The sequence below is a fragment of the Theobroma umbraticum genome, unplaced genomic scaffold, assembly GCF_002168275.2.
Source record: "Theobroma umbraticum cultivar Fairchild unplaced genomic scaffold, ASM216827v3 scaffold_204.0, whole genome shotgun sequence".
In the NCBI taxonomy this organism is placed as follows: Eukaryota; Viridiplantae; Streptophyta; class Magnoliopsida; order Malvales; family Malvaceae; genus Theobroma; species Theobroma umbraticum.
The window spans coordinates 3,142,428-3,168,885 of NW_018397267.1; the positions used below are offsets into that span (position 1 = coordinate 3,142,428).

Here is a 26,458-nt window from a genome sequence, read left to right on the forward strand (position 1 = left end):
GCCTTTGTTTATATATATATATATAAGCGTAATATTTAGAAATTTTTTTTAAATTTTTTATTTTTTATTATATTTTATTCTAAATTAAATAAGTTTTTTTGAATGAAATAAGAATTTATAATTAAAAAATAATTTATTAAAAATATTATTTATTATTTTATATCAAACAAGATTAACATAATGCATTGATATATTATAATTAATTATTATATAACATACTAATTTGATATAATAACATAATTATATTTTTTTTATTTTTTATATTGATATTATATTAATATTATATGAATATAAAATAATAAATAATATTTTTATTAAAAATAATTAATAATTAATAATAAAAACTTATTTAATTAAAAATAAAAATATAAAAATTTAATTACACTAATAAAAAAATAAAGACTTATTATAAATTTTTTAAAAAAAATTTAAAAAAATTTAAAAATTTATTTAAGTATTATGTTATACATTATATACATTAGCCTCTTCTACTTTTTGGTGCTATATATAACGTTAAACAGGCAAAGAGTCAAATTATCCACTTAGAAGATCTTTTGATTAAGATTAGAACAATAAGATTAATGATAAGTAGGTACTTTAATGATCAATTGAAATTCGTTAATTAAATTTAACCGCTGGTTTATGAGAAATTAATTTATAAAAGGTCGCCATGGGCTTTGAGATCTTTCAACCCAAGCAAAAGAGAAGTGGTCTTATCTAGACGGTTTCTTGAAGAACGGACTTAACGAGTTCGATAATCAAATGACACTTTCTTTACTTCTCTTTCAATCATAAGGCAGAACATAATGCATAGGAAGCACACTCCCGCATCCCTAAACATCAATACAAGTTTCTATACATCCAGCCAAGATCTGTAAAATTTGTAGCATGCATTTAATGAAAGATAAGGATGAACTCTAGCTTGGTAATTTGGCAACTACAGTCACATTTTCACCCTCTCCCGAATCAGAATAATATCTTTACAAGTCAAAAATAATGGGAAAGGGTGATAAAACTGCCATAACTACCGCATACTAATCTAAATCTAAGCGAGAACTATATATCGTGTATCCTCCTCTACTCATCCAAGTATCGACCTTCCCGGACTTTTAATCAGGCAAGTTCAACCAAAGGCTTAAAAAGTAGCTTTGCTCGACAAGATCAAATTTGTCAGGAAAAAACAACTTTGCTCAGCTCAAGCTGGCAGCTGCAGTCTAGCATTGTTTCTCCAACTGCCAAGAAAAAAGGCCAATTTTTACACATACCAACAATAATATTGTCAATAATAATCATTTATAAAAAATATTATATTCATTACCTGATGAAGTAATAATAGAAGAAATCTGCATAGAGAGCTGTTTGGACAATACCAGAGAGGCAAGCTGAAAACCAACAAAATAGAGACAGAAGTCAGGATATCATCATGCAGAAATAAACACACCAAGTAGCATTGCTCTTCGGCTCTCACCTATCCATCGACTAAAATGCTGCTCCGTAAAATAGCGATAGATCCAGTTAAGAATGTAGAAAGCACGATATGCCCTGCAGATCCAAAATGTGCGCACATACATTACTCAGGTGAAAGCAAAATGGAGCATAAGCTTGTTCAAACTTCAATGCATATTAAACTCCAAAACATCTATGCCTACACATGATCAGTACGCATTGTCCAATATGATACAGTAATATTAGATGGTTCATTTCATGGAAACACATTTTGTACATCCAACTATAATACTTGTAAGTTAATATGTCATGCCATTCGAAAAGGGACACAGCAAGTAACAAAGACAGGGAAGGAGGGATGTAGAAAGGTTCAGCATCAAAGCTGAAGGAACACACATGCCAATATTGAAGGCAATGATTTCCTTATTTCTAAAAGTCATTTACAAAATGCAATGAAAACAACTAATAGAGCTTCATTGCACTTCCTATGCTTAATTTTTCTGAAAATCATACTAGGGTAGAAATGTACAATACACCAGGAAAAGCATCGTCTTAGACATGTAAATCAATTCTGAATTGCTGGTGAAGGCTTACAGTAGACAACAGTGCTGTTGATGGAAGAATTTATCAAAGTAGACCTTCTGGGAATCTCTCACATCCATTAACGAAACAACAGTAATCAGAAAGGAGACATGCATGTATTTTCTATTCTAGTGATTAAGACTAAAAAAAGAAAAGGGTAATAGCCATTGGTATGCCAGAAGGCCCTGAACACAATATTTGGGTGTCAATAAAATCAAAATAATATTTGAGCAATCAAAAACCACAGTTAACCACTTCATATTACTTTAAACCTCTAGTCTGGGTATTCAGTGTCTCAGCCATGGCATTGAATTAGTAAAAAAGACACCAATTATAAGTACCCAGACTTAAAGAAGGTGACTATTGTCGATTTATTGTCAGTGCTGGTGAGACAGTGGGCATTGGACAGCATGAAAGTAAATGATAAAACAATAGAATTTTCACACCAAGCATATTTTCAATATCACAAACAAAATTGATGCCAAGTAAACTTTGGAAATTTTTTGATTCACAAACCAAAGTTGTTTTCTACTAAAAGTCTATAATTGAAAACTACACATACCCTAAAAAGAAGACATATTGCCCAGTTAAATTATCCACATTTCCACTTCGTTGTAGCAAAACTAACTGGGGAAGAATAGCGAGAGCCTCCAAGTAGATTGAAAATGCCCAAAAGATCTGCAATAAATTCAAAAAATATATCACTAGGCAAATTTTATTGCAATTATGAATTCATGAGGAAACGGAACATTGCTTGACAAGATGAAATAACTAATTGAACCACCCCTCTCCCCACCCACCCCTCACCCCACAAAAAAAAAAAAAGAAAAGAAAAAAGTGTGTTGGGGGGGGGGGGGGGGGGAGTGGAAGTACCTAAATAAGTTCATGGGTACAGAAGAAGGAAGGTTTTTTTTTTCCTTGATAGGATGCTTAGGATCCAGTAAATATCTCAGAGAACATAAACCAAACTTAGCAGCTAGCACCTTGAGATAAACAAATTGAAAGAAAGAAATCAAATCAACATTTACAGCAAAAGATAAGAGGTCATATATTTGTATAGAACTAATACACTGCTTATTAAGTGCAATTATTAAAATTTGGGGAGAGAAAAATTATGAAACCACAAGATGAAGCAAAAGAAAAGCACCAAAATGTGTCCTGAAAGAGTAACTAGTATATTAGATAGCTGACAAAATGAATAATATAAAGGCCATAGATGGAAGATCCAAAGCATGCACCCAAAAGAAATTAATATCGATGGGTTCCTCTCCACAGTAAAGGCTGATAATTCTAGTAAGTTCTGGAGAACTTCCAATAAGCAAACAATTATGTTAACAGACAGCATTCATTTTCATTGAGAACAGAACAAGGTAGATAGTTGAGCTATACGAATAAATAACTTAACACACAGGAAACAATGAGGGGAAGAGCCAAGTTACTGTTTTCAGAATGAAGGCTATATGAAGTAGCATATATTTGAGCCAAAACCAACATCATTGATTAAAGCAAACATGCTATCTTATCATAGTAAATAGTAAATAAGGAGAAACAAAACCAACAGAAATCAGAAATAACAAATCTATCATGGTTTCATCAGCATTCTCAGCCTTTTGCTTTTGTTTTCAACTGGTGTATAATGATAAGTTACTTACATCAGCATTAATCTCAACCAAGAAATTGGAACAAGTTACGAAGCAATAATTAGGTAGCATCACTGATCGATACAAAACAGTACCAAATTCTCAATATTCAAATTCATATAATCAATATCTCTATAGCATTAAGAAATCAACGGAGTGTCACCTCTTGAAATGTGAACTTCTCATGGACCAAAAGCGCCAAGAGGAAGCTTGCCAAGATGAGAAAATAATGACGAAACGTGTCGATTTCCTTATCATAGGAACGCCTCACGACTCGGTGCATTCTCATACACCAAACAATGGCGAGAGAGCTAGCAATGAAGACCAGCTTCATGATGGTGTTGTATAAAGATATAAAATCCGTGAAAAGATCCAAGTAGCGAGTCAAAAATACCAGCGCATATAGCTCCTGAGTCTTCAGTGAAATACCTTTAAAAAAAAAAAGAAGCAAATTCAATTAGCAGAGTACAGAAAATACTAATGCTCTGCTTCTTTAAAATTTTTCAAAAGAATAGCATTAGTGAAATGAGGACATATCAAAATTAGTAAACCAAGACTCAAGAAACTCAGCTAGTAAGCAACCATACATTAAAAACAACAATAATGATACAGTTAATTAATCGTTTGTTAGCGAACAAAACGAGAGATTACAAAGAAAATGAAACTTAAACTTAAAAAAAGTGCTCCAATACTTCAAACTTTAACCAAAAAACACTAAATCAAGCACTACCTATCTAACTAACAACTTTCTATTATCATCGGTTTCTCGGGAACCAAACGGAAAATGAGAAGCGGAAAAGCTACCTGAGCAAGACTTGGTAGCGTAGATTTTGAGGAGAAGCACTAAGATGCTAATTAAATGAGTCATGTCACCAGCGAATCTGAAGATATTCATTTTGTAATTCGCCTTCTTTTGTCCTCAACAGATTTCAAGCAACAAGAACGGAGATCGAGAGAATTTAGGTTGAACCCCAAAAACTTCTGCGAGGAAACAGAAAATATGATAGAGAGGAAATGGATTGAAAGAAATAACAGCGACAGCGGGCGCTCGGCCTTCCGTTTTCGTAGAGTGCAAAAAAAGAGATGACGTGGCGCTAGGAAACTGCATCGTTTCTTTTGCTTCCACCACGAGGACGGACGTATAGTGGGTTTTGTTCGCCTGAAACGCGTTTCCTTTGTTCTCGAATTTTTCGGGGTTTTTGAATTTTGGGCGGTATTTAATTATATTTATTTATCTGTACAGGTGAAAATGGGGACGGTGGTGCCGTTTAATGGCGTTTTCTTTGCGTGGGGCTGTCGTTTTCGCTGATTTTTTATTTTCCTTTTTTTTAATCATTTTTCTGCATGATCGTGACCCAATCCTTTAAATCTAAGCATTGCTTTTGGCACCGAAGAGGAGGAGAAATGTATCCCCCAACTAACAAAACCACAGCCAAACAACCTGAACTAAACAAAATTGGAATATTCTAGGAAAACAACACAATTCTTTTTGATTTTTTTGAACAAATCACACAATTTATTGATTGAAATGAAATTCCCATTCTAACCTTGGCTGCCTTTATTTTCGAAACTTTCGATAAGAAAGTCAAAAAATTTTTTTTCATAATCTGAGGACCTTTTTGTTGTATTTATATTCTTATTTTCGATTTTAGAATGCATGGACATAAGTCTTTGACCATATATTAAATTGCATACATTTCTCAATTTTTCAAATTCTCTTTTTGATTTGTTTACCAACTATATAAAGATTGAATAAACTATAATTTTTTTAATTTATTATTGAATGATGAAATCCAAAATTTGGATAAGAATCAAGTGATTTCCGAGCCAGTTCAGGATAACATCGTACAATTGTATTTTCTAAAATAATTTATGAGTGGTTGGTTTTATTCTTATTGCATTTTTTTAGTAACATTTATTTTAAAATTAAACCGACAATATATAATATAATTTTGATTAAGAAATAATTTTTTGTTTTTTAGAAGTAATTTTTCTTATTATTAATGAAAAACTTTTTAAAGTTAAATTAATAAAAATAGACATAATTTTTTTAAAAAATATTAAATATGCTTTTATTATTTTATTATATTTTTATTTTAAATTAAATAAATCTTTATTATTAATTACCATTAGTCAAGATATCATTTATAATTTTTTATGTCACTTAATGTTAACAAATGATGTTTAACTAATTACAGTTAGTTAATATTAATTACAAAAAATTATTTAATTCAAAATAAAAATAAAACATAATATTTGAAAAAGTTCTTAAATTATTTGAAAAAATTTAAATAAGTTTTTATATTTTTATTACTTTAATTACACTTTTATATTTTTATTTTGAATCAAATAAGTATTTTATATTTTTATTTCGAGTTAAGTAAATTTTTATAATTAATTATTGATTTAGTTAAAATATTATTTATTATTTTATATCGTATGATGTTGCTGTGGTATGTTAATATATTATAATTAATGATGCTATAACATATTGATATTTCATAAATGATGATGAAATAATATATTGATTTTAAAGATTTATTTAAATATTATATTTAAAAATAAAAATAATTAATTGATTTTTATAAAAATATAAAAAAAAATTGAAATTTTTTGAATTATTTGAAAACTTTTTTTAAAATATTATACATAAAAAATCATATTATTTTAATGGGTACAGGTAATAGATAAATAAGTAATCAAATTTGATAGGAAAACAGAAACGATAAAACATAAAGTTTTAAAAGAAAAGAAAATTGAGAGTAAACCACATAGTAATTTCACCATTCCGAATTACTTGAAGTTTTTAATATTATTGGGAAATAATAGGTAACCAAAAAGGAAAAGAAAAAAAAAAAAGGGGAGTTGGAAAGAAGTGATGGAGACCCACGCAAAGAGTGGACTCCCACTCTTGAAAAGGAAGTTTCCTGAAGAAGATGAAGAAGGAGGAGGAGAAGAAGAAGCGAGGCAGCTAAACTTTAAATCCTCTCCTTAGCTGTCGCAGAAAGGTCGCTGCTACCAAAAGTCTTAAACAACAGCTGCAGCAACAACGTCAGCTGTTGTTGCTGCTGCATTTATATCACTCCGATTTCTAAACAACAACCCCTCAAAAAAAAAAAAAAGATTTGTGATTCGTTCTTCGGCCAGCTAACGGAGATGGGTTGTTCGGGATCTAAACGAACCAGGGGTGACGGTAAAAGAATAAAATATTCTATTTTTTCGTATTTAATTATGATCTTTTTTTTTTTGGAATGTCGTACTGGAGGTTTATTTATGTTAATGATTGTTCTTCGTTAATTACATTGCATTGGATTTTTTGGATGCGTTTCTGAAATTTGACTAATTTTGACCATGGTTTTGAGAATTTTATTATTCTAAGGTAGGGTTTTAATTTAATCATCTAGAAGATGATGCATTTGATTCTTGATTTATGACTTAACTAAGGACCTATAATTATATCTTTAACTTTTATTAATGAATAATCCGTATTCCTATAGCAAGATTGGAAGCTAAAATTTTGATTAGTTTTGGAGTTTATTGTGATTTTTATATGTTGCAGAAGCTGCGAAGAAAATCAGAAAGCCAAAACCTTGGAAGCATTCTGAACCGATTACGAGGACACAACTCATGCAGATGCGTGATGAATTTTGGGATACGGCTCCTCACTATGGTGGCCAGAAAGGTATTTTTCCCTTTACACGTATTTACCATCAAGATGTCTACAGTAATTGTTAGCAAAGTTTTGAGAACGCTGTTCTTCTGTGTAGATTAGTTGGATGATTTATGCTTCAAACTAAGTATCACAGAGATCAATTGTTCCACACAATATTTAGATTAGTTAAGATTGCGATGGGCTAATTCCCAGCTATTTCTGCAATGTTTTCTTGGATATAGTTACCTTGCACATTGGTAGGTGATTTAGGACCTAGAACGCCTTGCAGAAATGAGAGCTGGAGTGACAATTTGAGAGTGTGAATTCTGAAACTATGTGAGGATGGATTGCTTGAGACATCTTATTTTGAAAGTGATTTGTGGCTACTGTTAAGTTAGCTCCTTGCCTACAATTCGACATGTTTTTTGAATGTAATGTGATCATGAATCTGTTCAATTGAAATAGTTGATGGGACAATAAGTTGCAGCATTGGACCAAGAGACTCTGGGTACCTGGGACCTGGTTCACAGTTAACATGTTAAAGTTCTTTGAGCTAAAGATCTTGTTAGAAGAAATTTTGAGATGAAATGGATGTCTAAGATCACAAATTCTGACTGCTTTGAGCAAAAAGGGTACAGGTGTTGATCCTCGTTTGTTATGAATGATGTTATCTTGATGGCTTGCTTTCAAGGAGTGAGAACTTCACCCTTTTTGTGATAGGCTGCCCCCTTTTGCTCTCTAAAGTAAAAGGTCTGGGAGCCTGACTACCGAGAATTAAATTTCTTCTTGAATTCTCTGTAGAGTTCATCCTCAATGAAAAATTGAATGTAATTATCTTCCACTTCATTTGTGAGCACGATGTGCCAACATATAAAGGATTATGTTAATAGGTGTCAGTTATAAAGTCAAATGATCTTGAGTTTGATATTGATCTAATGGGACAGTCAATAATTATTAATGTTAAACTGCCTTTTACAATAAAAAGAATGTCAAACTGCCTTTTTTACAGTTTGTGTATGCCTTTTTGTATTGGAAGTTAAAATTTTTTCATCTGCTCATTTTAGCCCCTGTTTTTGCCTCTGAATATATGTATTTATTGATTTTATTGTGATATTTCCTATTGTACATCCTCTCATCTTCATTCTCTTTAAGCCAACATCCATTTTGGCTCTAGAAACAAGTTACTGAAGTTTATAGGTATCAACTAGAAGTCTGGGATTATCTGCAGTAAAGAAATCTGCAGATGTTTCAATATTGGAGATTCTTTTCTTACTAATCCACTTTTATGAGTTGTAGTTTATGTGAAGTGAATCTTATGTAATACAATTGGTGCCAGGCTATTCTTCATATTGATATCTAAATTATTTTACGTTGAATTCTCCCAAATGATAAATTGTATGCTGGTTGATGGTTAGTTTATCGATGCTAGGAGAGAAAAGATATGCTATGTTTCTTGCTGTACCATATCTACTGTTAGACGGAACCCAAGTGGAGAGCTGTAACAGTGGTGGGTATTTCAACATGAATTGTGATGTTCCATTTTGTACACAATTGGAGTTAGGTGCCCCCTACAAGGTTCTCAAATAAATGCAGAAAATCTAAATTTCAATCTTGATGCTCAGCTCCGACAGTTGCTTTCTTCTACTACCTTGATTGTACCCTTTCACTGAATATCTGACACAATTTCTTTTTTTTATGTGGTCATGATTGTTACTCCATATGTTTTGTTTCCCCTGTATCAAACAACTAATTTCTGAAGAATGAATGTTCTGTTACCAGAGATATGGGATGCACTTCGAGCTGCAGCAGAAGCTGAATTAATTCTTGCACAAGCAATTATTGATAGTGCTGGGGTGATTGTTCAGAATGATGATTTAACAATTTGCTATGATGAGAGAGGTGCCTAGTCTGTCTTTCTACTCTTCCATGCAAAGATTCTATTTCACACAACTTTAACTTGCTCGCAAAATTACAATTGCAGGTGCCAAGTATGAACTGCCCAAGTATGTCTTGAGTGATCCGATCAATTTGATTCACGAGAACTGACAACAGAGACTAAAGAATACAGTGATTCATTTTTAATGTAAATCATGTAAATTAAGCTCATAATCCTCTAATCTCTCCCCAACTAAATCCCCATTGGTGTACAATATGGTTCTTGTGGGCAAAGGTCTAGTTGTTTCAACTCTCAACATTGGGCTTCAAGTGAACTCTCCATCATGTTTAAAGCGGATGACTGAATATCCAACAAAAATTCAGTACTTTTATGGTGTATGGTTTGAAATGTTTATTCTGGAAAACTAAAGAATTTTTGTGGCTTGGTGTGTAGCTTGAGGAACCTTGTTTCTTATGGCACCTTTTTTAAGCTCATTCACGCTCTGTGCTTCACATAGCTTCCAATTCAAACAAGTAATTCCCTGTTTCGGAGAAGCAAGTCCCAATGACCTTGGTCCAAAAAGCCAGCCCTAACTTTGCTTGGCCCAAAGGTATTTATTCCACAAAAACTCTCAACCCAACCCATGGGCATCAGAGTTTTCATCTCATCTAATTCCTAGTGTAGACCGTAGACCCTAGTCTCAAAGCATGCCTAAGCAGCCACTGTTTGATTGCTTTTTGCGTTCCATCATAGATAGGCAGCAATAGACCGTGTCAATATGGGTCGGTCCCGGTTCAGCCCGGTCCTAGCTCTTGTGAGCTGAAAAATATGGTCAAGGCCGGGCCAGCTCATATTTTATATGAGTTACAAAATGTTCAGCTCAGCTCACCCCTTGCTAGTCCATGGGTCGGGTTGGGCTAGCCCATTTTTTTCAAAAAAAATTATTTCTACTACTCATCAATACAAGTATACAACTATACTATGATTTAGTTCATAAATTAAATAATAAAAACATATTACAAACAAATAAATTATATCAAAAATAAATAAGTAAATACATTACATCAAATATAAATAAAATTTCAAATTTTTAATATTTAGCCCACCCTTGTTAGCCTATGGGTTGGGTTGGGCCAGCCCATTTTTTTATTTTTTCAAAAAAAAATTAATTTTATAATTTTACTTGATAAATTTTTTATTAATAAAATTGTTCTATGATTTAATTCATAAATTGAATAATAAAAACATGTTACAAATAAATAAATTACACCAAATATAAAAAAATAAATAAATTACATAATAAAGTTTAAATCTTAACACAAACTACTATCTTATAAACATAAGTAATAACCAAATAATAAAAATTTAAGACTCATTTATATCCTCCTCAATCTTCATTCTCAAGTAAAACATTTAAATCTTATTTAGACAGCAATGATATCTCAAGGTCTGAATTATTATCAATTTATCATCTAACATTCATTATCATAAAGAAAAAGAGATAATAAGTTTTAATTTAAATTAAAATTTTAATTTGACAAGTGAAGATTAAAGATATTGAAATATATAAAATAAACAATACTATTGGTAACTAAATTATTGATTTTTCATAATTAAATATATAAAATTATTAATTAATTAAAATTATTTTTTGGCCCATGGGCTGCCCCTGCCCCAGCCCACATCAGCCCACTGATTTGGTGGGCTGGCCCATTTAAGCCCGGTTCAAATATGGGCCAAAAAATTTTAACCCAACCCACCCCATATTTAATAAAAAATGGACCGGCCCTATAGGCTCGGCCCATTTTGACAGGTCTACCCCCCACCACGATTTAATTTTTTTTGGACCCGTCGGGCTGGCCCGTACCAACCTGGGTTAGCCCTCAGACCTAAACGGGTCAGCCCTCGGGCCTAAACGGGCTAACCCGTTTAAACCCAATTTTAATATGAACTTAAATTTTTAAACTCGACCCGTCTCATATTTTAAAAAAAATAAACTGACCCGATGAGCCAAGCTCATTTTAACAGGTCTAGGCAGCAAGCAAGTAGGCAGGTCCTTTTAAGGTTGAAAAAGAGGCTGTAGGGTTTTTATAATATTGCATGCGTGCACGAGGGATGGAACCAAACTCGCGGCACTGCCTTCCCCAAATTTAACACTCTATACAATCTACAAACTAGCCAAAGGAGTGCAAAATCGCCGCAAAGCAGTCCATTGGCATGTGGAGCAACTGATCACCAAACAACTCATATAAATATATTTTGCCGCAAGGCAGTCCATAGGCATGTGGAGCAACTAATCACCAAACAACTCCTTACATATATATATAAGTTGTTTATCTCAAGATTAGAGATTGCATTGCCCCAAAAGAAAAAAGATTATTAGGAGGGAGGGTGGAACAGATAACCAGAACATTGTCTCTTGGGAACTAGACATGAAGAAACTTTTTCCAATGAATCAAAATGATGCCCTCCACTCCACCCTCTTTATGTAAAAAGGTCAATTATATAAAGTGAGGAATCTTCAACAAGGTCAGCTTCATCGGATGATATAAATCATGAGAAGTGAAAATGCTGGTCAAAGATTTGGGCACTGTTAACTATTAAATCTTTCATTATTAGGCAAACAAAAAGAAAAAGAAATATTATGTGGGGGAAAACCATCTTTAACTTTTTAGCTAATAACAATGTTCAATGTCAAGACAAACAGAACTTGTTATATTAATGCAAATATATATTGTTTAGCCTTGCTTTGGGGTAGCCCTAATCATTTGCATTGGGAGTAGCTCGCAACCCAATTTTCATATCGTCTCAAACTTCTTTCTTCCACTATGATATTCAATTATCATTAATCATATAAATTTATTTATTTTTTATATAACTTGTATAAAACTTGAGGATTATGCACTGAGTAATTAGTCCCACTAATCACCAAACAAATGGTGCTTTAGTGATATCTCCCTTTGCATGTTTACTAATGGCTTCAACACTGTTCCCTTTTCCCCTCTTATCAGTTAGCTTAGGTAGTTCAAATGATACGATTTTGTATCTGATTTGGTTCTAAGAACAACAAACAAACATTAACTCGAGTGGTTTTATATCTTTTCCACAAAATAAATGCCTCCCAGCTGCTACATGTACGTTCAAAACTAGACAAAATCCTTTCTTTATATGCTACAATGTCTTGAACCAACTTTTTTGCTGCAAATTTATTTATTTCGAGCGTCTACTTTCATAATGAGTCCTTTATGTTTTCAAAACTTATTTGATCACCATGGATTGGATTGAAAAAGAGAGAGCCATTCCAAATAGAAAAAGGGTCTGAAATTAATTGTATAATAATGTCATAAATGTATACCAAATTTGAAATTCTCAATTCATTTATATTCATACAATTAAGATTATAGATCGAAAAAATTCATCAGACAAATTACTTTAAACAACAAAATATTGTTAAAATTATAACATATTTATATTAATTTATGAGCGATCAGATTGAACTCTCGAAAAAATTAAATCATTTAGGTATATACATGCAAAAATCGTGATATTTTTAAAATCTTTATGTCATACCACTATACATCCCAAAGAACCAATTTACCATATGAAAATCATGCATCTATCCTCCTTTTAACTCTGCATTATTATTATTATTATTATTATTGTGTAAATGCTAAGGAGAATGTATAGATTAAAGGTTCTTGCGTGCCCTACAAAAAGCATACTATCCATCGGCATGGTTGGAATAAAAGACAGCAGCTACTCATAAAAGAAAAGGAATAAAAAGGCTAAGTGGCAGTGGCCAACCCCTCAAGGGTCTCTCTACTCTCTACACGATTAAAGAAAAAGGTACTTTAGGGATAGTTCATTGTTATAATTGGCACCAAAAAAGGTTAAATGTGGATGGTGTTTAATGTTGTCACATGCATTATGGTTCTGAGCTCTATAACCTATGTAGATGAACAAGTTGGTCCCAAGAAAAATTAGCTGATGGACAAATAATTTTAACCTAATTTTGAGTCCATATAAATGAATGAAAAGCAAACAAATACTAATTAATAGGTAATCTCAACTCTCAAAACGCCCCGTTTTTCTTGTGATTGTAACACCTTGTAAGTATCTAAATATTTTCTCCTCGAGAGTCTGTATATTTACTTGAAACACAAGTACACAAGGAAAGAGGAACAGATCAAAGGGGAAAGCAACCTTTTTTCCCAGGCTCAGAAAATTTAATGCATCTGAAATTCTGAACACTTTTAAGTAATTCTGCGAGGGTACTATTTTATCCTATAGAGTGGAGGAATCCAGAAGCCAACGATGGCAAACCTTTCTGAGCTTGAGACTGATAGCACACATGTATATTCTTTCCCAATGGTGCACTAGGCAACAAAATTTGTGTGGTCCATTCTTGACTTAGTTTTTATTTTCCGTTCGAGAGAATCCAAGAAAACACCCACATGGAATGGGATTGACTTGCCCACCATTTGCTGGGATTTGTTTACTACTATATCCGTTGCCACCCATTCCCTTTTTTATGCTTCTTTGTTGTTGGGCACATGCGGCATGACCACGAACAAGAAGGATATGGGCATGGCAGAGAATAAATGCATTCAGCATTGTGGTTTTTACCCTATTGTTTTAGACAGTCTGGCCATGGCTGGGCTCCTGGTGGCCTGAGTTCTGGTCTCCAGGCTCTTGCATGACTCGGAAGGGTATATTATGCCCCAATTTATCTAACCAAAAAACAGAAAGTTATGATCTAATTCGTTGCCATTTGCTTCATTGGCGAAACAAATTAATAAATGTGAAAACGGAAGAGTAAATCCCAGTCATGGTAGGATGGGGCCTTGGATGCCGCAAGTTCATTGTAAGAGTTGTGGGCAGAGATGGGGCCTGTTTGGCACAGTGTTGGGTTTTTTTGGCGGCATTCCCAACATTTTCGTATGGAATGTCCTGTTGTGCATGAATTCCCCTGTGGCTCCAAAGGCCAAACACAAACTGCTCTGTTTCCATGTCACACTCTCTCTCTCTCTCTGTCCCCCGTCAATAAAATTGGTTTGGTAATCCAATAGACAATCCACCTAAAACTTTCATGACTTTGCTTTTGCTGATGCACCCCCTACCAATCCAAGTTAATTCACATTGTCAATACTCCAAAAATTTCTCTTGTTGAGATTTGTTTTCGGTTGTTTTTATATCTGGTTCAAGCTAAACACTGGACCGTCTTTGACCAGGAAATAGAAGTACTGCTAATGTGTCTCGCGTCAGTAGCTTAAGAGGAATAAATTTAATACAAAATCTCACTTTTGGTTTCACCACAACGGGAATGAGGGGCCTGGCCAGTGCCCCGGAGACCCCGTGGCCCTCTTTTTCTTTTTATTTACTACATTTCTCTTCAAAATAAGAGACAAAAAAAAAAGTACAGTAGCTTACTAAATGTAGAACTATAACGACAGCTGCAATTTATGACCCCAGATGGCAGGACTGGGCAGTAACTCTGCATTTTAAATTTTAACCTTGCTCTGCTTCCCAGTTTCTTTGATGTATTTATACTAGTCATAAATGGCAAAAGGAAAGTAAAACAAGAAATCTTTGAACACCCAATGATCCAAATTTCTGGAGAGTTGGTTTAGACTGATAAGAATCTCCAAGTTTATAGTTAGAACTGGAGTTTCCATGTTTCCTCCTTGATAGAGCAGTGACTGTGGAAGCCATATCCAGCAACCCGGTAAGAGCTTGTTGCCCCCACCCCATGAGTGTGAGAGTGAGATTTTAGTTTTTCTTTTGGAATTTATCCTAACATAAACGAATAGTTATGACTTTTCATTATTTGAAAAGGATAAGCAGACAAATGGCGCAGGACGAATCATCACTCCCCCTCGTAGATACATATATGTATAGAGGAAGAGTAATCATCCTCAACGTTCTCCTTCTTTTCATTTCATTATTGTTCTATTAATAGATATATGAAATCATCACCTTATGGCTGCCGGGGAAGGATCAGTTGATCTCGTGTCTTAACACAAAAAAAGGGGAAGCAAGCGGGAGTAGCAGACCGTGGCTCATTTTGATTAAGAAATTTTACCATAGAATTGGAGAGGAAAGGAGAGTGAGTTTGATCCACGAAGGTCATCAGAGAGTCAAGTCAGTCATGGTTCATGGGTTGAAACTTGAATGGGAGCACGTGACAGTGACATTGATAGTTGGAACCAAAAACTTGGAATCAAAGGACTCCCCTCTCTCCTTCCCTTTCCTTGGCTTATACAGAGATAACCTTACCCTTTTTTTAGCCGTGGGTCAGATATGGAATCATCTGCTTGGGACCGAGCTATCGTGGATACAACCATTTTCTTTCATTTTGTAGATTAGTTTCTAACTTAGATGTTGGTTTTTTGAGAACAATTTCAGCTCTGCAACTCTAATTCTATGCCGAATGAGACTTTGAATCAAGAACCTTTATTTTTTATATGCAGAAAATGATGGCTACAGCCCCCGCCCACAGGAACGGAATGAAGCCATTTTTATATACTGTGTCTTAGTAACTTGTAAAGGGAGACTTCATCTTTAAACATAATTCAAAGCTACGAAGAGATCTTTTTCAACCATCAGGAAACCTTCAATCAAACATGGCACCATTCAAAAAGGTACTCCAATCAATTTAGTCAAATTACATAATGTTGGTAAGACATATGATACCAACAAGAAGCGCAAAAATTCAACAAATTGGTTACTTTTTGGTCCCCCCCCCCCATTTCAAATTAACCTTAATTGTATGTACATTATAATGGAAAATTTTGTATTAGGGGCCAAAGAAAATCAAATCAAAAACTTTCTTCTGTTCTTTTTTTTTTGTTCAAAATTCAAATATGAGTATGGTAGCATGTACATACATATAAATAAAAAGAATTTGCATGCTACGCTCAAACAAACGGACACACCACTTTATTGGCATCGTGTCCTGTTTTCAGAGATGTGTTTCTGAGTTCCTGTCTGTAACAGATCTCACATCCCATTTTCTTTCTCTCTCTTTCTATCTCTCTCTAATAGTATTGTAGTGGTAGTAATATACTAACACTAAAAAAAGCTCCACTCCCTCTTTCTTTAGATTCTCACTAGTTCTCTCTTTATCTCTTTCTCCTTGTCCTAAGGGAAAACAAAAAGAAAACTCCGTTTCTTTCTCTGAGGTGTTTTTCATTTCTTTGTGGGACTATCGTTTTCTTTTGAAAGAGAAACCCAGGGTTGTGAGTGAAGGAACATGTGAAGTGGGGTGGCAGACAAAGAGAGAGAACTAGATGGAAAGAAAGAGAGAGAGAGAGAGATCCATGGGGGGTTCTTAATGATGGCAACGTTTCATTTTGCTTTTTGGGATTTATCAGGTGAATGCAGTTAAAAACACCTTCTTTTATCCTTCTTTTTCTTCCTCCTCCTGCTTCTTCTACATGTTCCTCTTTGCCTTATCTCTCTTTTTGCTTGCTCTTTGTTTGGCCGTTGAAATCATGGGTTTTGAGTCCCCAGCTTTCTCTTTTTCTCTACTGCCCATTTTTTCAAAAGCTACAATCTTCGAGGGATTTAAAGCTACAGGATTGAAACTAGTGGATTTCTTTTAGCTTGGTTTTTTTTTGTTCTATGATTTGTTTTTGCATGCTTAAAGTTCTGGGTTTTCTTCCTTCAATCTCATGCATTGAAGTTGGAAAAATTTGGTACGAAGAGCTCTTCTTTTTTCCTCGTGGAGTTAGATGGCAGTTCTGGGCTTTCAAGCTTGAATTTTTAGAAGTTTGCTTACTTGGCTTTCTAAGGTATTTCTGTTATTTACTTTGGTTTGTAATTGTAGGTCTATGTCTTTGAGTGTAAGAAAGCTAGCTTGATGGGAATTTCTCAAGTTTGTGGCTTGATCATCTCAACTGGCGTTGTGGCCCTTGAAAATGAATTCTTTGTTTTGAGGAAAGATCTGTGAGAGCTTCAAGGTAGTTAAGACAGTTTTGCTGTGTAATTAGTGGGATGTAAGGAATTTTGGTGCTTTTTTCGAAGAGCCATAATTAAGGAGAGATTTGGGCGGGCGAGATTAATGAAAATGCGTTATATTTTGGTATGTTTCTTTAAGTCAAAAGAGATTCTGCAATCGAACATATTAATGCTCTGATCATGACCAGGGCTGTTCGAGATAGGATACTCAAGGATGCGAATGGTGATATTAGTGATCATCTACGCAACCACATTCATTTGACTAATTGTATCCACTTGAAGAACCATATGCATAAGCATAGCCCTATATTGGCAGACAGATCAATTATGAGGGACCTTATAGTCCTTCAAAGGTCACGCTCCCTCAGGGACCCTTCTGCCAGTCCTCCCTCTTGGCATTCACCTTCTGTTGTTGATTTGCTTTCCAGGAAGGGTGATAAGGATGCTGTCCGGGAGGGGAGAAGGTCTGCAGGTGTTGAGAGGCAGAGGGATGGTAGGAGGCTTTCAATAAGCTCACCACCCATACCTAATTTTGCAACTTCAAAAGTTGCTCCGGGTGAAGCTAGTGTGGTCAATGAGGGAGTACCAGCAATAAGTGATCGTAGTAGTAAGGGTGGAGCTAGAGACAGTAGAAGAATTAAGAGAGAAGAATCTAGTCGAAGAAGTAATAGGACTGATCTTTTGGCTGAAAATAAGGAGCCTGTACAGGAGCAAGATGGTAATGGTTTGGCTCCTGATGCTATCTCTGGTAATTCTGGACTGAAAGACAGGAAGAGTAAGAAACTAAAGGGAAAGCATACACACGGTCTTCAAATGAAGACTCTATCTGAGCAGTTAAATGACCTGCCCCTGGATAGTGACGATGTAGCATCTTCAAATGTCCACCTGCGTGGAAGGCATGTTAGACCAGAGAAAATTGGTGAGGAACCTGAAGTCAGCATCCGTGGTTATTCAAGTGGATTAAATAGGGTGAAAAGACACAAGTTTCGAGGGGCAAGAAGAGCTCGGGCTGCTTCCTCTTCTAGAGAGGTTGGAGGTCAGAATGACTTATCTGTGGCTTCTAATTCATTTGCACAAGGTTCAGTGCATCCAAAGTATGGTATGGAAGAGGAAGAAAATGAATATGATCAACGAAATGTTACAAGGGCCCCTAGAAATGGTTGTGGGATCCCCTGGAATTGGTCAAGAATTCATCACAGGGGTAAAACTTTCCTTGACATTGCAGGAAGGAGTTTTTCCTGTGGTTTATCAGACTCGAGATTAAGGAAAGGTGGGGCAGTGTCCCATGGAAGAAATGTGCCCGAAATGCCTGTGGCATCTGATCAATCAAGCTCATCTGCAAAATCTGATGCAGAGGCATTGCCTCTTCTAATTGAGGCATCTGGGTCTCAGTACAGCACAGAGAATGCTGGTTGGGTGAATGACTATTCAGGGGAGCTAGGTATATTTGCTGATAATTTATTGAAGCGCAATGTTGATTCTGACCTTGCTTCTGAAGGTAGATCTGGTGACCAACGCAAGTTAGGCAGGAACCACCATGGTAGGCACCAAAATCTGACACAAAAATACATGCCAAGAACTTTTAGAGACCTTGTCGGACAAAATTTGGTATCACAAGCCCTTTCTAATGCTGTCATGAAAAGGAAGGTCGGATTTCTATATGTATTTTATGGACCTCATGGAACAGGAAAAACTTCCTGTGCTCGGATATTTGCCAGAGCTTTAAATTGTCAGTCGCTTGAGCAGCCCAAACCTTGTGGCTTTTGCAATTCTTGTATTGCTCATGACATGGGTAAGAGTCGAAACATAAGGGAAGTTGGTCCTGTCAGCAATTTTGACTTTGAGAGCATTATGGATCTACTTGATAATATGATCATCTCTCAACTGCCTTCACAGTACAGAGTTTTTATATTTGATGATTGTGATACTTTGTCCCCTGATTGTTGGAGTGCCATATCAAAGGTCATTGATCGAGTGCCAAGGCGTGTGGTTTTTATTCTTGTCAGTTCAAGTCTTGATATTCTGCCTCATATAATCATGTCCAGGTGTCAGAAATTCTTTTTCCCGAAACTGAAGGATGCGGATATCATTTATACTTTGCAGTGGATTGCATCCAGAGAGGACATTGAAATTGAGAAAGATGCGCTAAAGCTGATTGCATCTCGATCAGATGGATCACTGAGGGATGCAGAGATGACGCTTGAGCAGCTGAGTTTACTTGGGCAAAGAATCTCTGTTCCTTTGGTTCAGGAACTGGTGTGTTTTCATAACCTATTTAGAATATCAGTATAATATTTGATATCACCATGCATTGGTTAGTATTTTTGGCTTTCAAAACAGTGCTCTTTTAAAATATGTGCTATGTATTGTTCATTGCTTAATATGCTGATGAAGAAGTGAGTTTCCTGATTGCCCCCTCCCCTCTATTTTTCTTGACATTTTAGCTTCCTAAAGTAAATTTTAATCCAAGTATTTTTTATATTTCTTCAAATAATATGGTCATTGAATATTCCAGTTGAATTATGCTAGGTGTTGTCACTGTCTGTGGAAAATTTTGATTATTGTTGTTTAAAGGCCAAGTTTTCTAAAAGATAATATTCACCCGAATTTTTACTTTATTCTAATCCAATTGTTCTTTTATCATGTTGACTTGAGCTTTGAGACATGCTCTTCTAATTCTCTATATCACCATTTTGCTTTGTAATTTTGCATTTAGAAGACAAAGAGGTGGCTTTGGCTTGATTTATTATATTTTATTTAAATTATTTATTTGCATTATGAATCTTGATTCAATCTTGTTCTCCTTGATAAGTGCAACTGTTTTGAATGGTAAAGCATGACAGTTCTTTTTCTAAATACTTTTTGGGCTGCAATATATAGTTCTTTTTTCCCTTTATTTATGAATTTCTTATGATCAAAGTTACTCCTGCATTTGGTGTTTTTTATTTGTGGGATACTTCTGGTTCCTGTAAGGAGTGAACTCCTTTGTCCCCGAGTTGGGAAATATAACAAGAGAGAAGAAAAGATTTATGGTGATAAGCTGAAATTCTACATATGATTGCTCTAAATTTTGTGGATCTGATTCACAGGTTGGGCTTATCTCCGATGAAAAGCTGGTGGATCTTCTTGATCTAGCATTATCTGCTGACACAGTAAACACCGTAAAGAGTTTGAGGGTGATAATGGAAACTGGTGTGGAGCCTTTAGCTTTGATGTCGCAGCTTGCTACAGTGATAACTGATATTCTTGCTGGCAGTTATGATTTTAGCAAAGAAAGGCATAGAAGGAAGTTCTTTCGACGACAGCCATGTGAGTTTTAAAAGAGAAAAATCTTTATTCTGTTTGCAATAATGCTAAATAATTGGCTAAACCATCCATTTCCTTTTTAGTTCCGGTAATAATTGTAGATGCTCTCACTAAGGTTTCATATTTGGGAATCTTACTTGGTGTAACTCTTTTATTTATTTATTTATCTTTTAAAAATTGTTCCATTTTTTACATAGTTCAATCTTTTTTTGGCTCATCAACCTTTTTCCTTGTGAAATATTGTGGCTCTTAGATTGCTGCCAAACCAAAAAATAAACAAACAAACTAATGAATAGACAAATGCTCATTGCCTCTTTGTGTTTATATATTTATTTTTCTCCTAAAACTGATAGAACAGATTTATGCAATCCAGTGTCTAAAGAAGATATGGAGAAACTACGCCAAGCTTTGAAAACATTGTCTGAGGCTGAAAAACAACTGAGGATGTCAAATGACAAATTAACATGGCTAACTGCTGCTTTGCTTCAGCTTGCTCCTGATCAGCAGTATATATTGCCTATTTCTTCTGCTGACACTAGTTCTCATCATAGCCCCTTGCCAAGTGATGTGGGGGGAAGAGATATAGCTAGGAAAGGTGGTGAACTTGTTGAGCTGCATGATAACACTAGAGGCTTGTCAGCAAATGCTAGGTTGGAAAATCTCCATGCCGGAAGGTCAGGGGATTCTGAAACTGGTATCATTAAAGGTATAAATTTAGATAGGAAGAGACATGTTGTGTCTAGGATGGCTCCTCAACAAACATCCACAGTATCTGCTGATTTGATCAGGGTAACTGCAAGGCAGAATTTAGTCAAAAACCGTAAGGGAATTGAAGAAATTTGGTTGGAGGTGCTTGAGAAGATTCAACTTAGTAGTCTAAAAGAGTTTTTGTACCAAGAAGGAAAGCTGATCTCTGTCAGTTTTGGTGCAGGTACATCCTAGTGTGCATTATGCTCACTTTTGCATGCCTTTGTCATACAGCTGTACCATACTTTAGATGAAAATTGTTGCCAACTGCTTACTTAAATTGCCATTGGCATTTGATGGTTTTATGTAATTTAATGAAGTTCATGGCAAAGGGCAAAATTGATTTTAAGTGTTCTTTCTCATCTAGATGGTAGCTTTGTGATCCACCGTCCAAGTGTTGCATATTATTTAGACTCAAAATTTATTCCTTCTTTTACCTCTATTTACAAAGATTTCTTGTTATGGGTGTCACCTTTAGCAACCAGACTTAGAATTGGTATGATAATCTTACTTGACATGATGTTTACAGTAATATTGCTTTCTCTATGCTTAGTAATTATAGGTATGTCCTTTTAATTGAGTGTTCTTTTCTTTCAGCTCCAACTGTACAGTTGATGTTCAGTTCACATATGAACAAATCTAAGGCAGAGGAATTTAGGTTGCATATTTTACAAGCATTTGAGTCTGTTCTTGGTTCTCCCATGACTATTGAAATTAGATGTGAAGTGAAGAAAGACGCGACTGGCTTTCAAGGACTTCTTGTTTTACCAGCTTCCAGGGATGGTCCATCTCAGATGATCATGGATCCAGAGTCTAATTCTGGAAATAGGATGCCTAGGGCAGGATTTGATGATATTAGCAAAAGGGTTATGAGAGATAGAGATACCGGGGTCAGCTCTCAAGCTCAGCTGTTGCACCCTGAATCTCTTGAAGCAGGAAGGAGTGAAATTGTTGAAATACCAGCTTCTCCAAGAGAAGCCAATAATAACGAACATTCTGACACCATAGAATCTAATAGAAGAGGTTCAAGGGTGGCAGGTACTGCAGCTTATAGGAAATCGACATTGGTGTCTAACTCAGGAGGAAGGAAACTTGGGGAGCTAAGTCAGAGTCAGAGCATTGTTAGAAGTAAGGTGTCCCTTGCACATGTAATTCAGCAGGCAGAAGGATGTCAGCGTAATGGATGGTCAAAACGCAAAGCAGTCTCCATTGCTGAAAAGCTTGAACAGGAGAACCTGTATGTATATCTGGGGCCATTATAAATTCTCCACTTATGTCAGTTTTTGTTTCATAGGTTGGAGTTGCTTGATAAATTGTTAAGTATTAATTTCTTGTTTTGTCATCAAAACTGTGGTAGGAATGTTAGGTAATCTTGTATATTTTCACATTTTTGAGGCCTGTTTCTCTTTGATCCCATGCAAGTATAACTTAGCCCCTTGAACTTTAATTAATTATTGTTTCCTGAATATTAGGACAAAAATTTAGAATATTGGAATATTAGTTGTTTTCTGCTGTCTTAAACTAAGATTTAACTTTATATTTGTAAATTTCAGGAGATTAGAACCTAGGTCGAGAAGTTTGCTTTGCTGGAAAGCATCCAGAGTAACTCGTCGGAAGGTAATTTATCTTATATCTAATCTTTTTAAATTAGCATTGTTCCGATGAAAACAAGCGATTTTTCATTCTAACCTTTTTCCCATTCTAATGTCATATAATTTTACTTTTGTGCATTAGTTTCCACAATGCTATTTTATAATTTTTAAGATGTTTGCTTATGTTGTCTTCACCCACAGCTCTCACGCTTGAAAATTAGGACACGAAGACCGCATTCATTGTTGAAGCTTGTCTCCTGTGGAAAATGTCTCTCTTCTAAATCCCCAAGGTAGGACAAGAAAAATTTTGGATGGCTTTGAACGGTTGGTGCATGACTTAATTCATATTACATTTGTAATTAGCAATTTTCTTGCCGTTTACAAGGTCAATTCAATCTGTCAAATCTTTTTCCTAGAATAAATGTATAAGTTCTTTCCAATGAGAAAATGTAGGCAGAAATTAGATAGAGCAGCCATATTTTAGTGAATTTTATGCTTATGCAGTCCTTATTGTTGTTGGGCTTTCTTCCACTTCCATCAAAAAATTGATTGCAGCCTAATTTGGTTGGGTGTGGATTTGATGATCCACACTTGATTCTTTAGTATATGGTGGTGACTGGAGAGATGACCTCAAGATATGCTTTCTAGATGTGGCCAATGGCTGTGTAGATGCTTTGAATTTGTTTTCATTGATTTCTTGCTAAACTGATGAAACTTGTGCATATGGTGCTTTCTTTCTGGGATAAATTCAGCATCACAATCTTCTTTTCTCAGTTTATGAACTTACGATGTTTAACTACTATGGTTTCTCAACAAAGACTAGCTTCTGTCAATATAAATGAGGTGTCTATGTTCACCAACTGCCCTGAACTTTGTAAGAAGATCAAAGCTTTGACTTGATATCAGCGATGGAAGTTTTGATTTTGGTATCGATTCTGGAATGCAACAGTGGAGGCGCCACCACTCTGTGCATACCTTATGCCTTAAACCCTCCATTAGCCATAGGGAAACCAGGTTGGCTGGATTAGAGCTTGAGTAGAGAGTAGTTCTGAATTAGAGCTTTTGAAAGATTGTAATTGATAATAACATATGTATTCATTAAATTTGTGTGCCAATTGTTTAATGTAACTAAACCTTCTGATTTTGGCATTGGCTCGTACAAAAGTTACATATTGTGTGTCATACTTAGCCATAAAAGCATTGAAAAAAGTGGAAGCTGAGGCCCACAGATTCCAAGCAAAGGGATTATCCTGAAACATAGCTAATTTGGGTCCAAAAAGGAGGAAAAGAAAGCTCAATTTTTGAGCTACTAGTGAGTCCACAACCCAAAGTCAGTAGCCTTTTGTTAAGACTTAAGAAAAACATCAGTCGTTTCCCAATTCTTTTGTTCAAGAAAATTCAGCTTCGATTCAAATACTACAATGGTTCCCTAAATTGTGCTACATAATTTTTGTGTTAATCATATTAAATGGTACAAGTTCTCATATTCTGCTTCAATTTTCCAATACCAATCACCAGTTCAAATGTATCTTTCTTTTGACACTTGACAATGGTGTTTGAACCCAGTGAGTCTAAAACTATTAACTCATATAAGAAAAACAAAAATAAACTTGGGCTGCCTTTTCCATGACGTTCACCCATTTAATTAGTACTAACATTTTTTGACTTGGCTGTCTGCAACCATGACTATCATCAGTCTCAGCTTTGAATCCCCTTAAGGTCGGCTTGTTTGAACCCGGAAAATGGAAGCCCTTTGCATCTCCTTTCCTTTCTCAATACCATTGCTTTCTATTTTTTTTCCATACCAAATTATTCTCCACAGCATGGCTATCATTGAACGAATTTTCTTACATTTTTAGTTCACACACCAAATTATTATATTTAACATCATTTTTTCAACCTTACAACCATTGAACGAATCCTCCGATTAATCTCTTGACTCGATTTGAATAACTAATCAAAGAAATACATTATAACATTAATACATATAATCATCCTCAATTCAAATAACTAAGCTCGGATCCATTTGAGTTCATTTCTTTTATTTTTCAGTGTTCAAGACAATGAAGTAGGTTTAATTAAATCAAATGTGTGGATTAGGTAGAGCAACAGTCGCAACCGAAGGCAATGCTCAAAGCCCAAAGGTGAAGAATTGTACTACTATTATGCCAACAACCATAACTTGGAAAATTAAATAAACTATTTTAAGGACTAGCGTTAGATAATAACAAAGTAACTATGACTTAGAGTGCTCAATTATAGATTCAACTGTATTTTAATATATTAATATAACTTTGGTGTCTGCATTGATCTTGACTTGATTATTGTTAAATTAATGTATGTTCATATGGTGTGCGGGTGAAAGATTTAGATTATATATAGTTAATATTTATATTTATTTTTTACATCATACGTTTCACGCTATTGTCATTTCTTCAGCTACTAATTAAATTGTTTAAGCAGAAATATCATTCTTATTGTATGCTTCTAATTTTTTTAGATGTCATCCTAATCGTTCTATTTAAATAAGTATTGTGCTCAGTAACCAATATTTAGTACAAGATGGAAGATGTTACGTTGTATTGCACATGTTCCGTAGTTTTGTGTGTTGGAATATAATTTAAATTAAACCATCATGGGATAATTGGAAAAGTCCAAAGCGGAAATCGTGATCGTTTAAGATTTATTTTATTGGCATTTTGTTTTTTAGATTTTGGGAAACAGCACATAAACTGTTGTGTTTTGTCGTGGTCCAAGCAATACACGTCTTTTTCTTTGACTTTTTTTAAATTTTTACATGTAATGGATTGACCGCACCCTACGTGGCGTGATCGCAACCGGACAATTATTTGTTGGGTTTCTGACGGAAGGCAAAGGCACCACGTGGCTTCAAGCCTGCGCTCGAGGGTAAACGCTACGGAGTGAACACGTGGAGAAGTGCAATTCAACGACGGCGGTTTGAGCCAGCTGTATCCTGGATCGACACGTAGCACTTGATTGCAAGACTCCCGTGAATTTTAATTTTCCGTCATTTGTTTTTTCTTTTAATTCAAGGGCAAAAATCAAAAGAGACTTTGTTTACGTTTTTGGTGGGATATTTATAAACAAAAAAGATTTAGACCAGGGGTTGAATTTGATTTCATGATGGACTCATAACGCGTATTGCCACCTTTGTCAACACTTAACTTGTTTTTAATACTTAAATATATGTTTAGATTGTGTTTTCACAAGGATAACAAGAAACATAAAATGACAACATCTGTTCTTTCTAATTTTTTTATTTACAAATCAAATAATTAACTGAAGTAATCATAAAATTCCAATTTCTACCCATCCAAACAACTAAAATAAACAAAAATTTACAAGTACATTTGTATGATGTTTAATGTTTGGGGACAACAATTCATTTCTCCTTTTATCATGACCAAGAACAATGTGACCTTGAAATGTGGTTAGGGGAAAGTGCATGCCATTTGATTAAAGGCACCGACTGCATTAATTTACCGTAGGTAACAATGTGTTGCAAGCTCAACCTTAGGAAAGGATTATGTACCTCAAAATATTGGTGTAATCAAAGCACTTTAGTAGGTTTCAAGCACAAGAAGGTGGTCCAACTTTAAATGGCAATCAATTATGATTATTGTAAACTACAAGAAGT

At 34.9% G+C, this 26,458-nt stretch overlaps 3 protein-coding genes across 6 annotated transcripts; 2 read left to right on the forward strand and 1 right to left on the reverse strand.

Moving 5' to 3' along the window:
* Nucleotides 1–750: 750 nt before the first annotated feature.
* Nucleotides 751–4,817, reverse strand: LOC110424167 (ER lumen protein-retaining receptor A). Its single transcript, XM_021438684.2, has 6 exons — nt 4,473–4,817; nt 3,832–4,097; nt 2,591–2,706; nt 1,469–1,542; nt 1,319–1,382; nt 751–1,232 (listed from the first exon to the last, which is right to left on the reverse strand). Exons 1-6 carry the CDS (start codon nt 4,561–4,563, stop codon nt 1,196–1,198), a joined length of 648 nt encoding a protein of 215 aa, XP_021294359.1. The 5' UTR covers nt 4,564–4,817; the 3' UTR covers nt 751–1,195.
* A 1,740-nt stretch (nt 4,818–6,557) lies between these two features.
* Nucleotides 6,558–9,670, forward strand: LOC110424208 (uncharacterized). The gene is made up of 4 exons (XM_021438737.2): nt 6,558–6,861; nt 7,228–7,350; nt 9,100–9,219; nt 9,302–9,670. Exons 1-4 carry the CDS (start codon nt 6,825–6,827, stop codon nt 9,364–9,366), a joined length of 345 nt encoding a protein of 114 aa, XP_021294412.1. The 5' UTR covers nt 6,558–6,824; the 3' UTR covers nt 9,367–9,670.
* Nucleotides 9,671–14,810: 5,140 nt separating this feature from the next.
* LOC110423872 (AAA-type ATPase family protein) lies at nt 14,811–23,954 on the forward strand. Of its 4 annotated transcripts, XM_021438285.2 has the most exons (9): nt 14,811–14,921; nt 15,667–15,837; nt 17,025–19,411; nt 20,245–20,464; nt 20,835–21,392; nt 21,806–22,445; nt 22,762–22,825; nt 23,002–23,090; nt 23,619–23,953. In XM_021438285.2, the coding sequence occupies exons 3-9, from the start codon at nt 17,336–17,338 to the stop codon at nt 23,698–23,700; spliced, it is 3,729 nt and encodes a 1,242-aa protein (XP_021293960.1). In that variant the 5' UTR covers nt 14,811–14,921; nt 15,667–15,837; nt 17,025–17,335; the 3' UTR covers nt 23,701–23,953. The 4 variants fall into 4 exon arrangements, with proteins under 4 accessions (XP_021293960.1, XP_021293961.1, XP_021293959.1 ...); XM_021438286.2 differs by lacking the exons at nt 14,811–14,921; nt 15,667–15,837 and adding an exon at nt 16,135–16,569 and having other exon boundaries at nt 23,575–23,954; XM_021438284.2 differs by lacking the exons at nt 14,811–14,921; nt 15,667–15,837 and adding an exon at nt 16,135–16,569.
* The last annotated feature ends 2,504 nt before the right edge of the window (nt 23,955–26,458 follow it).